Source organism: Belonocnema kinseyi, chromosome 3 (genome assembly GCF_010883055.1).
Source record: "Belonocnema kinseyi isolate 2016_QV_RU_SX_M_011 chromosome 3, B_treatae_v1, whole genome shotgun sequence".
Lineage (NCBI taxonomy): Eukaryota > Metazoa > Arthropoda > Insecta > Hymenoptera > Cynipidae > Belonocnema > Belonocnema kinseyi.
This window is the reverse complement of record NC_046659.1, coordinates 116,566,089-116,581,499: the sequence shown is the minus strand read 5'-3', so window position 1 is coordinate 116,581,499 and position 15,411 is coordinate 116,566,089. Positions and strand designations below refer to the sequence as shown.

General features: G+C 31.4%; 1 protein-coding gene across 3 annotated transcripts in view; it reads right to left on the bottom strand.

Annotated features, from left to right (window-relative positions):
- LOC117169550 (alpha-1,6-mannosyl-glycoprotein 2-beta-N-acetylglucosaminyltransferase) overlaps positions 1-15,411 on the bottom strand; it is a 133,931-nt gene that overhangs the window by 32,772 nt on the left and 85,748 nt on the right. For all 3 annotated transcript variants that reach the window (XM_033355972.1, XM_033355971.1, XM_033355973.1), the window contains exons 4-6: positions 14,350-14,533; positions 11,398-11,817; positions 7,075-7,384 (exon numbers count right to left, since the gene is read on the bottom strand). In XM_033355972.1, coding sequence (XP_033211863.1) covers positions 7,075-7,384; positions 11,398-11,817; positions 14,350-14,533 — 914 coding nt within the window. The remainder of the gene's footprint in view (positions 1-7,074; positions 7,385-11,397; positions 11,818-14,349; positions 14,534-15,411) is intronic.

Below are 15,411 nucleotides of genomic sequence, written 5' to 3'. Positions count from 1 at the left end.
CTCGTGTGAATTCAGAATTCGAAATGAACTTGAGCATACGATAGAAGTTCTATCGTCTGTTCACGTCTGCTTAAGTTCACTGTAGCTGCAAGAATTATATTTTTTTTGCGTGATGAACTTCGATTCACAATGGATTTTCACCGATAACACAAACTACAAATGTAACCAATTAAAATCGATCATCGATCAAATGTAGTAAAGTGTTAAAGTTTGTTGGAATCGTTCTGATGGAACGAACAATCAAAGGTTAAAGTCTGTTTGAATCTTTCTATGATAGATCGATTGCAACAGACTTAAACATTTGATTGCATTTGATCGATGATAGATCTTATTTTGTTCAGTTTTTGGTTTGTTTTATTGGTTATTATTATTCATGTATTTATTTCAGAAAGAGAAGTCAACATAACCTATAAATTACGGTCAGAAGGAGGGGGGGGGGTCGTTGCTGTAGACAATAGTTCTTGCTACGCCTCCTAGGTGGCGCTGATCTCACATGTTGCCACAATCTATAATTACCCCCCCCCCCCTCTAATAATTTGAATACAAAATTTTTGAAGTGAAAAACTTTTAAACTTCAATTTTAAAATTCAAGACTTCCACTTTGAATGCTCTGATTTGTTGTTTATTTTTTAATAAGTTAGTTTCTCCTTTCGTAAGATTATTATTATTATTACACCATTAAGCCTTTTCCCTTTCGGGGTAGGCGTGACTCACTCGGCAGGGGAAAGGAGTAGTGTGTGGAAGGGATAGAGATTTTTCAGATTGATCCAGAATTCTCGTGCTATTTAAGTAAATAACACGTTCGTTCCGCAACACTGCTCCGACCCAGGTTGCTGATCAATCTCTCTAGCAATCACCCCAAGCGAAGAACCTCACGAAGCCGTTATGTAAGGTTCCCCACTTGGGTCCATTAATAGCCAAGGTCTTTGTTTCAGGCGTCATTCACTCTACTGACACTCTTTTTATTAACTATTTGCCGCCATGCTTTCCTGTCCTGGCATACTTCTCTAGCTTTTTTTATGTCCATGCATTTTTTCATGCAGGCCCTCGTGTTTCTGTGACTTCTCATGTCTCTTCGAAGTAAGATAACGTTTAAAAATAAGCGTTTTGGTCATTCTTAATTTTTTTGTACCGAACAACTTTACAATGTTTATTTTTATTACGCTTTGAAAAAAAATTTGGTACCTTTCATCTTGAAACTGTTATTCTGCAATTGAATTGTCTTAATTCAAAAACGACTTTTATATCCTAACTATTTATAATCTTAATTTTCCGAGATAAAACTTTTAAATCACTTTGAAAATGCTTTTCTGTGATTTAGCGTCACAATCTCATCTCTAAAATGTAATTTCGAAAATTTAATTTGTGCATTTCTATTTTGTTTCTAGTTCAAAACATTTTAAATATTCAAAACTACGTTTTTACCGCGCACACGCTCATTGGTGTGGCCATTTTTCACCCTTACTGAAATGAGCCAATAAGAAGGTCGGGACGTGATGGCCAGTCTCTCTTCTTATAGGGTCTCTACGTAGGCCTGTTTTTGCATTTTTATGTATAGCTAAAATACTAAAATTAATTAAAAACTGGATACATTTTATGGATATAAAAGGAAGAAAAAAAATTTCAGTAACAATAACAACAGCTGTAATATCCAAAAAAAAGCATAAAAAACATGCAATTCAATATCAGGAAAATTGAATATAAAGATGAGTATTTTGAAAACAGTTTGAATTATAATTATATTTTTATATTGTTTATTTTGCTAATGTAATTAATTAATTTTCTAAATAATTGTAATGGTTGCAAATTTCAAATATTGATTCATAATATCACTTAACAAATGATAATAGTAATAATAATATTTAAACATTAATAATTAACCTTTTAATATACTTTTCTATTAATTCATCTAGACATTTCACGCTGACTAAAATATATATTTATACATAATATTCCTTTATTTATAATCAGAGTGGAGACTTGAGCGGGAAACCGTTGAAAACGAGAAAAATACAGGAAATGACCGGGAATTAAAGTAGTTCTTAATTTATCGACAGTTGCAGGGCATGTGAGTGAAAATAATTATCGTTTTTATTTTATAAAAGGGAGTTGGTAAAGATATAAAATTTCCCTTAGGACAAGGAATTTTTGGCATGGAACGAAATTTTTTTTAAGTAATTAAAACTAGGATTTAGAAGAAGAGGATTTAAAAATCCCTGTTCCAATTCAAAAATCGTCACAATTTAAAAGTTCCTTCTATTTAGAAAAATGTGTAAAATTGACAATTTAAATGATAAGAACTTATAGCCGAGTAAATTATTCATTGTGTTAAAAGTTTTTTTTAACCTAAAAGATCAATTTTAATCTAAAATGGTGAATATTTAATAGGAATACTTAAATTTTTAAGAAAAAAGAAGAAGTTTTAAATAAGGAGATTAACTTTCAAAGTAAAAACTCATTTTCTACAAAAAAGTCGATTTCTTCACAATATAAATTAATTGCTAATGAAATAAATAAATTTTAAATTTAAAAAAAAACAAATATACATCCAAATTGTTGAACTTTCAACCAGAAAAGGTCAACGTTCCACCCAAAATAGTTATATTTTCCCTGCCATAATTAAATCTTTAGTTAAACAATTTATTTTAAACAAAATAGTTATATTTTTGAATAGATATGAAGTTTCAATTAATACGATGAATCTTTCAACAATAAAATTAATTTTTAATAGAAGAGTTCAGCTTTCAACTACAATTAGTTGCATTTTCAAGAAAAAAAGGTAAATTCTTAACAAAAAATGTTTTAAAAAAGTATTATATAATTTAAAAATATTTTATTTCTGAAATAATACTTCTAGTCAAAAAAGTACATGAAGCACATTTTTTTTAAATTCTAGACGAAGGAACTTTGAAATTTTGACGGATTTTGATTTGGAACAGGGATTTCATTACACTCCTTTCTTCTAAATCTAAGATTTATTTTTTTTCTAAATTCCCGTTCAATGTGAAAAATTCCTTGTCATAAAATGAAAACGATAATTATTTTTACTCACATGCCCTGCAACTGTAGATAAAGTAAAAATTACTTTTCTGAATTGACAAAACTAACTAAATATTCAGAACTCGAATTTTGCTACGATAAGAAGTAAATTCCCGGTTTTTCAATTTAATTCCCAGTTTTTGCTCGGTCATGTCCCGGTTTCCCGCTTAAGTCGCGACCCTGACTATAAATAAAATTATACATGAATATTTATTTTTTAGAGAGCGGAAATGTCTAGATGAATTATTAAAAAAGTGTATTACAAGGCTAATTATTGATGTTGTAAAATTATTATTATTATTATTATTACTTTAGAAATATTACCAATCAATATTTGAAATTTGCCACAATTACAATTGTTTGTAAAATTAATTAATTATATTAGCAAAATAAGCAATAAAAAAATATTAATACAATTCAAACGTGACACCTCCTACCCCCCGCACAGTGGAAAAAAACACCTGGGGACAAATCGATTTCCAGAAATAAAATGTTTTCCGATTTAAAAAATATTTTAGAATCGAAGCTAATAAAATTCCCCAATAATTCCACGGAGCTTCACATATTCTGGGTATCTTAAAAAGATACCCAGAATATGTGAAGCAACTATCAAACAAAAGTTTTCTAATCGTTATGTAAATATTTAATAATTTACTGACTTTGTTATAAACAAATAAACGCTTGAAAATTGTTTCGTGGGGGATTAGCTTTAATTCGTAACTATATTTTAACAAAATCTAAAGAATTTATAGACTAAAATTGTCATTTACAATAGGAATTATTGATTTGAATTAGAGTGTCCTTCAAAGTTTATAAATTAATCAATTACATTTGAAGACGTTGAAAAAATCAAGTTTGTATCTGGTTATTTGCTAATCAAATATTATGACTAGGATATATTGTAGAGCAATTTTTGGCCGATGTCGAAAGAGAAATTTTATCGCAAATACTTTATGTGCATACTTATTTATAAAATTTGTTGAGAAAATAATAAATTATTAAATAACATTAAATAATTAAGTAGAAAAACTTTTTTTTTGTTGATTTTTTAGATTTTGTACGAATTAGTACAAAGAAGAAAAAAATTTTAAATTTAGTTTTCTTTATAACTTGCAAAATACAAATAATATTTATAATAATCAACTTGATTGTTATAAAAAATTAAATAAGCAATTTAACAACAGAGTGATTTAATGATCGAATTTTTTTACTAGATTGCTATAGTTTTATCTCTTACGCAATAGTGAATTACAAAGACGTATAAAGTGGATAAAATTATTATTATAAACAATTCGGATAAACAAAGGACAAATTTTGGCATTTTGGCATCTTTGGGTTTTAATAGAAGTTTCTCTTACAATGCGTTACCGGAAATGCTTAACTATATAAAATGGTTAAATTTCTTCAATCGTCATTGTTATAAACAAATTAGATGAACAAAAGTAAAAGTTTAGCGTTTCTAAGCTGAAAAAATTGATTTTGAACTAAACAAAGTAATTTAGAGAAGTCTTTTTGGAAATACACACTTTGTTGCTTCAAAAACAAATTAAACCTCTTCCTTTGAAAATAGCCAATTTCTGAATATGTTTATGAAAATTGTTCAAGTGAATAATAATGTTTATAAATTTGAAACGCAATGTCGGAAATAGTTATCGAAAATACATTTTTAGTTGGCTCCTTAAACAAATTGAGTCTATTATTTTAAAAATAGCTAGACTCTGAATTTGTTCATAAAAATTGTTTAAATAATTAATAGTACTTGGAAATTGACAAAGTATCACAGAATAAAGTCATCCTAAAGATTCTTGGTTAATTCTATCAAAAAAGGGATTCTGTTCGTAAACAAATCGCCAAACACTGAATTTGTTTTTGGAAATTGTTTAAATAATTAATCTTTATTGTAAATTTACGAAAAAGCGTAAAAAAGAGTCATTAGGAAAACATTGTAGATTAAATCCATAAGGAAATTGTGGCTATTATTCGAAGAATACCTAAACTCTGAATATGTTTATAATTGTTTAAATGATGATTAATTCTTAAAAATTTGCCGAGAATTATAGAAGAAATTCATCGAAAAAATATTCTTACTTATTCTATCACAAATTGAGCCTGTTTATTGGAAAATGGCCAAACTCTTAATTTTTAAATCGAAATTGTTTAAATAATTAATAATTCTTGTAAATTTCAAAACAAAATGGACAAGATATATCGGGCAGATATTCTTAGTTGCCTCTATAAATTAATTGTGCTTATTCCTAGTAAAATAACCAAACTCTGAATATTGTTATGAAAATTATTACAAAAATTAGTAATTACTGTAAATCTGCAAAGTATCGTAGGAAAGAGTTATTGAAAACAAATTCTTAGTTCCTTCTGGAAATAAATTAGGCCTTTCTTTAAAAAATAACCAAATTCTTGTTTTGTTTATGAGAATTGTTTCAATATATAATAGCCAAGCTCTGAATTTGTTTATGAAAATATTTTATATAATTAATAAATATTATATTTGCAAAGTTGAAAACATTTTATTAGTTGACTTCGTCTTCTTTAAATATAAATGAGCCAAGGTTGAATACATTCAATTTTTTTTTAAACTTCTTTAAATTCTTTAAATAATTATAATTCTAGTGTTAAAAAAAATTAGCACATAAAATCTTATTTTTAATTGCCTAACATTGCAATAATATTCAGGATTAGAAGGACGTCATATTCTTTGAAAATGTAACCGAAAATAAAATAAAATAAAATTCTAAGCGTTCATAGTTTTGTATTGTTAGTTAAAATTAGAATGATGCAATTGTCATTGAAAATGTAAATAAGAGTAAAATAAAATAAATTTCTAAATATTCAAAATTTTTATTATTTATTATTCCAGTAAAAAAGTGAGGCCATGTAATTAAAAAACATTAAGCAATAAGATAAAATATTAATTTAAATTGTAATTTTTGGTTTCAAAAATAATTGGCCCAGGATGAAATCAAATTTTGAATTGCTTTAGATTTCAAAAATAGTTTAAATATTAAAGAAGTCATAGTCTTCAAAGAAGTAGCTTAAATAAACCAAAAGTGAATTTCTAAATCTTCATAAATTCCCTTATTTATAATAATAATAATAATAATAATAATAATAATAATAAAACTTGTAGTTGAAATTATTAACTTTCTTTAGTTTGCTTAAAAACTGTCTATATTTTGAAAAACAAATTAAAAAGATCACAAGATGAAATTATTACAATTTTTCAAGTTTAAATGAATTTTTCAAAAAACAAAAATGAGGCACAGCCAAATTCTGTACGAACGCAGTAACTTCTTGCATAAATCTTCTCATCGACAATGTAAACAGATGCGATAAACAAATAGTAATTTTATATATTTCTAAAACTCACTATTGCGCTTAAAATAAACTATAGTTAAAGTGTCTACTTAATTTTTTTAAAGAATTCATTTGAATATTATGCACATTATTTGTATTCTGTGAGTGCCCCTTCAATGGATTTTGACTTTTTCGAATATTTGTTAGTCGCTCCTAAAGAGAAAAAAAACCTGTAAAATGGCCCATTTTGCTAAAGTTTGCATTTACAAAATAATTATTAACAACGCTAAATTGAAAAACATGCTTGATAGATTTTTTAAACGTAAATTCTTATTTTCAACCACTGTGCAGGCGTGAAATAATTATGACATAACTTTTGGTGAGAGGTGTCATGGCACTTATTTTTCATGAACAATACAAATTTACCAGGAACCAATAAAATCCACTTGGCTTTGATTAATTATTTTACGAGGGTGATCACTACAGTGGGTTTTAAAAATATTAATGGACCTGTATAAATCAATCTAACTCGATGAACGACATGATTGATAAGAAAAAAATGTGCTCTTCTGTAAATAATGTTCAGACAAGACAAATATTTGAAATTATATTGCAACGTAAAATAGTCTTCCTAATAAATAAGCGTTTGATTATAATAACAAATAATTGTTAGAAAGGTCATAAGTTTTAATTAAAGTTCTAAAGCGTTAATTCAATACTTACTTTGCGACTGAAGTCAGAGTAGTAATTATAAGTTTTCAGGTATGTGCCCAAAGTGAGAACGTTGCACCGTTCGCAGCTGTGTTTGCAGGTACGTTCCATCAGTCTCAGGACGTGGAGAAAGTCTTCAGCCACGTAGTGATCCTCTTCGAGAAAGAGGATCATACCTGTGTGATTCCTGGTCACCGTCAATTGGTCGAAAACGCGATTGGCTTTCCACCACCAGTGATGCTTTGTCTGAGTGAATTTGGCTTCTCTATAGTGTCCATAGAGATCCGGATGCTGGGCGTTTGTGCATTTTAGCAACAATGCCCTGTAACAAAATTTAATTTTAAATGCGCTTTTCTTGAATCTTGTTTCGGTCTGATTCGTCCCTTTTTAGCATTTTTCGAAACAAATATCCGCCGTTTTGCATCAGAAATTTTGAACTTGTAGCTCTTGGCGTCAAAATCGAAATCAGCGACCCTAAAACCCCCTTATACTAAATTTTAGATAGATATGTGCAAATTTAACCACTTATACCGCCATTTTGGATCCAACATTTTGAATTTGCAACCTTTGACGTTAAATTCAAAATCAGCGACCCTAAAAACCCCCTTATGCCAAGTTTTATGCTGTTTAGTTTTATACTGCTTAGTTAAACTTTCTCCTTTGCTTCTCCTATCAAATCCCTAACATCTTTATTTCATTCTACCATTTCAATATCTTGGTTTACTCTCACCTCTACCCTCCCTCGCTACCACTACCTCTCTATATACTAACTTCTAAACCTTCTTTTCCGCCCTACCATTCTTCGCCTCTTCTTCAAACATTTTATTTTTCTCCTCTTTTTTTATAACACATCTCACTATACTTCTTTGCTCACCCATATTCTGCACAACGTTTACCTTTCCTCTTTTTTCTTCCTTCCTTCTTTTCTTTGCATTTCTCATCCCATCTACATCTACCCTCTCCTTCACTAACTTCTTTTTGCCTATGCTCTTGATTACTCATTTTATTTCCCCTAGATTTATTTTTATCTTTCCATTTCTATTTCGTTCTATCATTTTGATATCCTCTACCTTTTCCTTAAATTGTTCTTTTCCTTCTATTGTGTAGCCACCTCTTTCTGTTTTTTGTACCTTTACTTCCTTTACTTTCTTCTTACCCTTCCTATTATTACTGTTTTCTCCATCGAATGCTACTATTATGGGAAAGTAATCTAAGTCTATATAATCCATCTCTAGTTTTTTTATTCTTCTTACCTTGTCCTCAAATATCACGTGTATATTTCCCTTCCTAATCCCTCTCTATGTCTTTGATTAAGATAAACCATCTCATCTTTCTCAAGCACTTCAACAATTTCTTTTCCTCCTGATTCAGCATCTTGTCTTTGGTTGTTCTTCCTCGCTCTCTTTTTCATTCTTTTTCATCTCTATCTGCTGTTATCCCAATAAAATCTGATTTTTTGAGTTAATTTCTTCTCTATTCTTTTCTATTAGTTCTCTGATCTTATCTTACCTATACGGAATGTATATGTTTACATACATCCTAACCATTTTCCACGTCTCTTCTCGCATCTTTACCTTTTCTAACTCCATTTTACATCTTCAAACCACCATCTTGTAAACCCCTGGTAACCTTCCCCTTACTCTTTTTTATCCCTTTTCATTGAGCTAAATTTCCATAATTACAACCACCCGTTGGTCCAAATTTCGAAAAAATTCCGTATCCTTTCTCTTTAAGCTTGCTATATTCCAGGAAGATACTCTGGAAGATATTCTAAATTAGAATGTAGTGTCTCCTTATGTTCTGCACTTTTCTCTATTTCTTTCTTTTTTTCTTATAATTCCTACACGTGTGCCCTTCCTCGTACCCATCACCTGACTTTTCACTAACTTTTTTCTTTCTTCGTCCCAATGCTACCATATCTATTTGTATTGTCTTATACTTAATTTACGATTTTCCCTTCCTTTTTTCCTTTTCCGTTCTTTTCCTGAATTTATACTTCTCCATTTCTCTATCTTTACCTTTGCATCTATTCTTTTAGCATCATCTATACTCATTTTTGCATTTTTTTCCTTCTAATCTTAGACCATTGGACGATATAATGGTTCATGGTGATAGCAGAGGATTGAGAAGGGCTAAGGGTTGAGGGAATTAAATAAAGGAGTGGCGATATACTTGAAAAAAAGAAAGTTGAATATTAATGTAGGAAATACACAGTTAAAGAAGTTAAGAAAAGGAGAAGAGGACAAAATAATACGCTAGGAGATTGAAGAGAGTGAAGTCAGGGGAAGTAAAGGAGTTGAAATGTTTGGTATATACCTTGAAACAAACAAAACATTTAGATATAATGAACGAGATTGGAAGAAGAAGGTAGGGAGTTCTCTGGGGATGTATATATACAGGGTGTTTCTAAGGTCATTTAAACTTTAACAAGGTCTGCATACTTCTGGGTCAAGGTCAAATTGGACCTACGAACTAAGTACATATTCGATGATGAATGACCTTAGAGTGATCTTCAAGGTTACAATGTACCTATTACCTGGCTACATATTTCCATGTAAAATTTCCCGCTCTATCGATTGTCGATGTAAAAAAAAGGAGATCGACTTTGAAAACACCTTTAAGGTCATCGTCAAGATCAAAATAGAGGTCCCATTGAATTCCTTGTTGAAATTTATTTTAAGAAGACTTTTGTGGCGTCCTGAATATACAATATGGGACTAGAGTGTATGCAAAACTGAAGAAAATAGAGAGGAAATGACAATAAATAGAAAGATTTTTGGATGAATGTAAAATAAAAATATAATAGAATGTATAAAATGATAAAAGGAGTATTCAACTACTTTGAAATGTAGGTAGAGGGGGAGAGAGAAGATGGAAAAGAATAGTAAGGTTTAGATTGGGAAACGGGGTAACTTAAGGGATATATTGGAAGAAGAAGAAAGAATATGTGAAGGGGAAGAGGAAACATGGGAGAATGTATGGGAAGGTACGAGATTAATTAAAGATAAAGGAAGCTGGCAAGAGACTGCGGTAAAACTTGTAGGTGAGAAAGGATTGGGTGAGGAGTGGATGAAAAAATCGGAGGGAGTCATATAAACGAGGAAGGAAGAATGGAATAGAGAATGTGTAAAATTACATTGTTGAGTCAGAGGAGAAGTGGCAGAAAAAGGAAAAGGAGGTTACTTATATCATTTAAAATTGCGCTATCGTAAAAAATAGAAACAATGATTTAAATATAAGGACTTTCGTAAATAGTTCCAAATAGAAAGGATATAAGTAATGTAAAATACGTAAAGAGAGGAAGCACTTTTTCATAATGAACAAGACGTTTGAGTCTAAAGAGGGTGTGTTCAGCCATAACTCTAATTTGCGCCTTTAGTCCCGCCCACTTTTCTGTTCGTTGACGTGGTTAATGGACGTTGCTAAGAGGCGTGGCCAATATAATTGGGTATTATTGAGCAAAATGGGCATGGTAATATGTGGAAATTTGGCGTACGACTTCTTATTGAGATGCAAAGTGAGAAGTGAATCGCCTATATGTATTTCAAAACGTGCGGACGGCCTGAGTAATCCAGCCCTGCCACTTTCTACACATCTTTCTGTTATGTGTTCGTGTGAAAGAGGTCGTCTGACTTGCTAAACGCAGAGCGAGAAGAATTTGGTCGTAAGTAGAGGGGAGGAATTCCGCAGACTGTTCCCACTCGTTCAGTGCCTGGCTGCGACAGTTTCTTCAATCGCTTCTACTGAAAAATTTGCCTGTTAACCCTAAGGTCCTTTTCCTTGTGGAACATCACATATGCCCAGATTATCTGTACATGTTTAGTGTAAAATAAGAGTGGCAAAAGGCACGGTCGCGGGACTTGATCAGCGGAAGAGGGCATTATGAAAGGAGATGGGCATAGTGACAGGTGAGATCCTCAGAAATGAATATTGCTAATAGTCGTGACTAAGAAGTGTGTGCAATAGTAGGTAGGCAATGTGCCTAAAGTAACTGGTTATAATTAACAAAAAATGGGCGTGGAAAAAGTAGGCGTTAAGGGGCGTTATCGATTTAAGTGGGCACTAGCAAAAAAAAATGGGCGTGATGATAGGTATGATTAATCGACATCACTAATCCTAATAGTCGTGACTAACAGGAGTGTCCAATAGTAGGTAGTGGTTTGCCTGGACCTGGTTAGATATAATGGGAGTGGCAAAAGGCGGGACTAAGAGGCAAGTTTGATAACAAGGGAGGGGTTAAAGGCGGAGTTAAGGGGCGCGTATAATCTGAAGGGGCGTGGTTAATGGAATTTCCACGAATTTTTGTGATATCAAGAAAAAAATGCATTTTCTTACTGTTCTTTCCGAATGTTTCTCGGACAGTCATGTGGATCCTCGCCTGGAAAAGTGTGAGGATGAGTTTGGATGCTGTGTGGATAGAAAATTTGCATCACTCGACAAAAGTCGACACTCTGAACGAGGTAGTTGATGTCTGGGTCCCAAACATCGTGGCTAAAGATAAGCAGAGTTTGCTCTATATCTTTAGCCTGCGCGAGAGAAACAATCAGGTGCCTCAGGTAGATCAGCCTGGTATGCACCTGGACGACTATCACAGGTGCATCCGGAGAAAGTGGTCCAAAAGCTTCTTCATTGTAGACCCTCTGCTCCGAGTTGATTCTATCGATGTTTTGACGGATTTCACTGATTTCGGGGTTTGTCAAGCAACCGGACGTCGCGTTTGTTGTTGCAGAAGCATTGTGCCTTTCTTTTAAAAATCTGAAATTTTATTTTTATTTTTAATCAAGATCTACGTACGGGGTTGTTCGAAAACTATGTCACGGTATATTAAATACTTATCACAGATCATCACACAAATTTTCACCCCCCCCCCCCCCCCCCCCCCCCCCCTCCACTCCCCTCAGAGTGACGTCACAAATAAAATACAAAACATACAGAAATAATAATTGAACAAAATTCAAATGTCAAAATGATTTCAAGTCGAATTCTTAAACGAAAAGTATTAAACCTTAAACAGAAATGGTTGCATTTTCAACCAAAAAGTTAAATTTTTAAGTCACAAAGGCGATTTATTTAGACGTCGGTTGAATTTTCAATCCAAAAGAATGAATTTTAAACACTCTATCTATCTAACAAAATAGTTGAATTATTACAAAAATTTGTTAATTTTTCCACAAAATAGTTCAATTTTCAGCTAAAATGATGAATCTTCGTAAAAAAATTAAATTGATAAAAAAGGTCAACTTTCAAACAGTTAGTTGAATTTTTAATAACAAAAGATTAATTTTAAGGAAAAAGTATGATAGTTGATATTTAAAACAAAAAATATAGTGATTTTAAATAGAAAACAGTCGAATTTTATAAAAATCTATGAATTTTCGAGGATAAATATGATAGTTACATATGAACCAGAGAAGATTTTTATTTTAAATAAAAAATAGTTGAATTGAATTAAAAAGAAGAATTTTTAAAATATTGTTGAATAGTTTTAAATAAAAAAAGAATCTTCAATAAAAGAGTCAATATTTAAGAAAATTGTTTCATTTTCTACTGTAACATTTCATTTTCAACCCAATAGCTTAATTTTAAAATAAAGACTATCAATTTTCAATTAAAAATAGAATAGTCGAATTTTCATGTCACTAAATTCCTTCTCAAAGAAAATAAAATGAACTTTTAAAGAATAGTTCAATGTTTAACCAACGAGATGGATATTCAACTGAATTTACAAAAAAATAGATCAATTTTCAAAAAAGAAATTGCAACAAAATAGTTGAATCTTCAACCAATAAAATTATTATTTATGGCAAAATACTTTGACCTTCAACCAAAGAAAGATAAAATAATGAAAAATTTAATCGTTTGAATTTAAAAAAAAAATCATCGATTTAAAATTTCTAAACCATTAGGGGGGGGGGGGGTGATCACTAGAAATCGAAAGTGGAGTTTTTAAAGGTCGAAATTTTGACCACCTCAGTGTGACGTAGTTTACGAACGGCCCCTAAAATCAATTTGTTGTATTGTGACATAATAATATTAGGGAAGTGCTCATTTGATTGCTGTCTACCTGGTGTCACCGATCCTTGATAAGAGAAAAATAAAAAACATACATTTTTCGAAATTGTCTAATTATTGATTTAAAAATATTATATTCTAAATCTGACTTTTTGGTGATTTCAAGAATGTTTTACTTACCCTGAAAATTTGAAATTAGAATAATTGCTATATGCTATTTTCCATAATAAGTTGAAAATTAGAAGTATTTTTCAGGCCATAAAATATTTTAAACTAAGGCATCTTTTTTTAATTGCTTCGAAAATGTAGAAAAATTATTGATAATAATTTTCGGATTCATTCATGCAATTAATCCAAATTAAAGATCCTCTGTAACAGTTATTTTTTGGTGAGTGAAAATGCAAATTTTTGATATTGAACGCCTTGATTGGCAATTTTAAATTTCACAATTTTCGATATAAATATTCTAGATTGTTTAATTTCAAGCGTGCAGACTTCTAATTTAAAACTTCTGCCGGAAAATAAAAAGAGGTCAGAAGCACGTTGTCTTTTCAGAAAAGATGGAGCTATTCATTAATATTGAAAAAATTAGACTTGTTCTGAAAAAAAGATCTTCTCCTTCGCACCGCTGGGAATCGAGCCACAGGTCTATCGATAGACGTTCGGGTCTTCTTTCCACTAAGCTACTGGAGAGATCAAAAGATAAATCTTTGTTCAGAAACACGCTGTCTCATACAAGTTTTTACTTTTTAATAAAAGTTAATTTTACAAGGAATTTGTGTTATCATCGGAAATAGTAACAACCAATGGAAAAAATCTGTTACCAAGCGAGAAAATGAAATTCCACACTGTCGATATAAGTTTACTCCTCAAATAACAGAAATTCTTCAATGTATTTTCAGACTAGATGGAGCTATGCATAATTATTTATAAAATTAATTTTTCTCCGAAAAAATATCTACTTCATTCCGTTAGGAGTCGAACCACAGATTTACCATTTTCGGGTCAGGTGCTCTTACCACTAAGCTACTCGAGAGATCGAAAGAAGAATCTTTGTACTAACTGCGAAATGAATAATATTTATGTTTCTAATTTTTTTTCCTCATTAGTATAAATGATTCCTGCTGGCAAGGGTCAGTGACAGCGTCTGGCGATCCCTCATCTGCATGGGGGAAAGTTGGGTAGATGGGGTGAACTGTAGAGCAAACAGGTAGACAACGATCAAATAAGCATCGCCCAAAAAGTAGGTGGTATAATTTTGTAATGAAAACAAACCTGTGCAATTCCTGGGGCACTAGTGAATAAAGCGTTTCATTGGCGGTTGTTTGGCTAGGCCAATCACGGGTTGTCAGGTTGATTACGTAAATTTGAAGCCAAAGGAAGGTTGCGAGGAACACAAGGACTAAAGTTCTCGTGAGAGCCCCACGACATGTGTTTCCTACTCCGACGATTGATGAGGCTAAAATTATTTTTAAAATTATTATTTTGTGGACAAAGGTTCCTACCTTAGCGACTTCGAGAATATTCTGCAGCTGCAGTGGTTCATGTCCATGCCAAGCTTTTAGAATGCTCTCTAAGTGTTACGGTGAAGTCAAGAAATAATACGGCGCAATTGTGATGGGCCAATTTGCGTAAACAAATTCAAGGTCGTAAATTATCTCAATAAAGTGTTTATGAAAACACTTTCAAGGTTATATTTTAATTTCTCTTCACACTTTCCAGTATATCATACCTTTATGAGAAATGCAAGAATAAATGCACAAAAAACCTTAGAAATGTTTATGCTAAATGCTCACTTGAGATGATGAATAACCTAGAAGTTGTTTAAGCGAAATTCATCTCTCACAATTGCATACTTTTATTGTGTGATGTCAGTGGGACACTTCGTGAACATTTTAGAAACTTAGCACGGACACGAACTACTGCAGGTGTAGAATATTCTTCAAGTCGGTAAAGTAGGAAGTTGCGTCTAGAACATTTAATGCCTATCCGCATAATTTCTATTTTTAAATTTAAACATTTTTTATAATTTTCATTACAAACTATTTTTTAATTTCAATTTAATTTCTTTTTCTTTTCTGGAAGCGCTGTTTTAACTGAGTGCAGGGAACTCGATTTCGAAAATGATCGGATCCATTTAGAATCGGGTTAACGAGAGTTTTTGGGAAAACGGAAAAAAAGCGCGACGCCTAAATATATCGGCACTTCCTCTGCTCGCACATGCAAACTTAAACATATATGCATTCTTGCTATAAAGTTATTTCCAGTTCTGACGAACCTCGAATATACATTTTACATTTACAGGTATTCTAAATGTGAACAGTAAAAATAACTTGA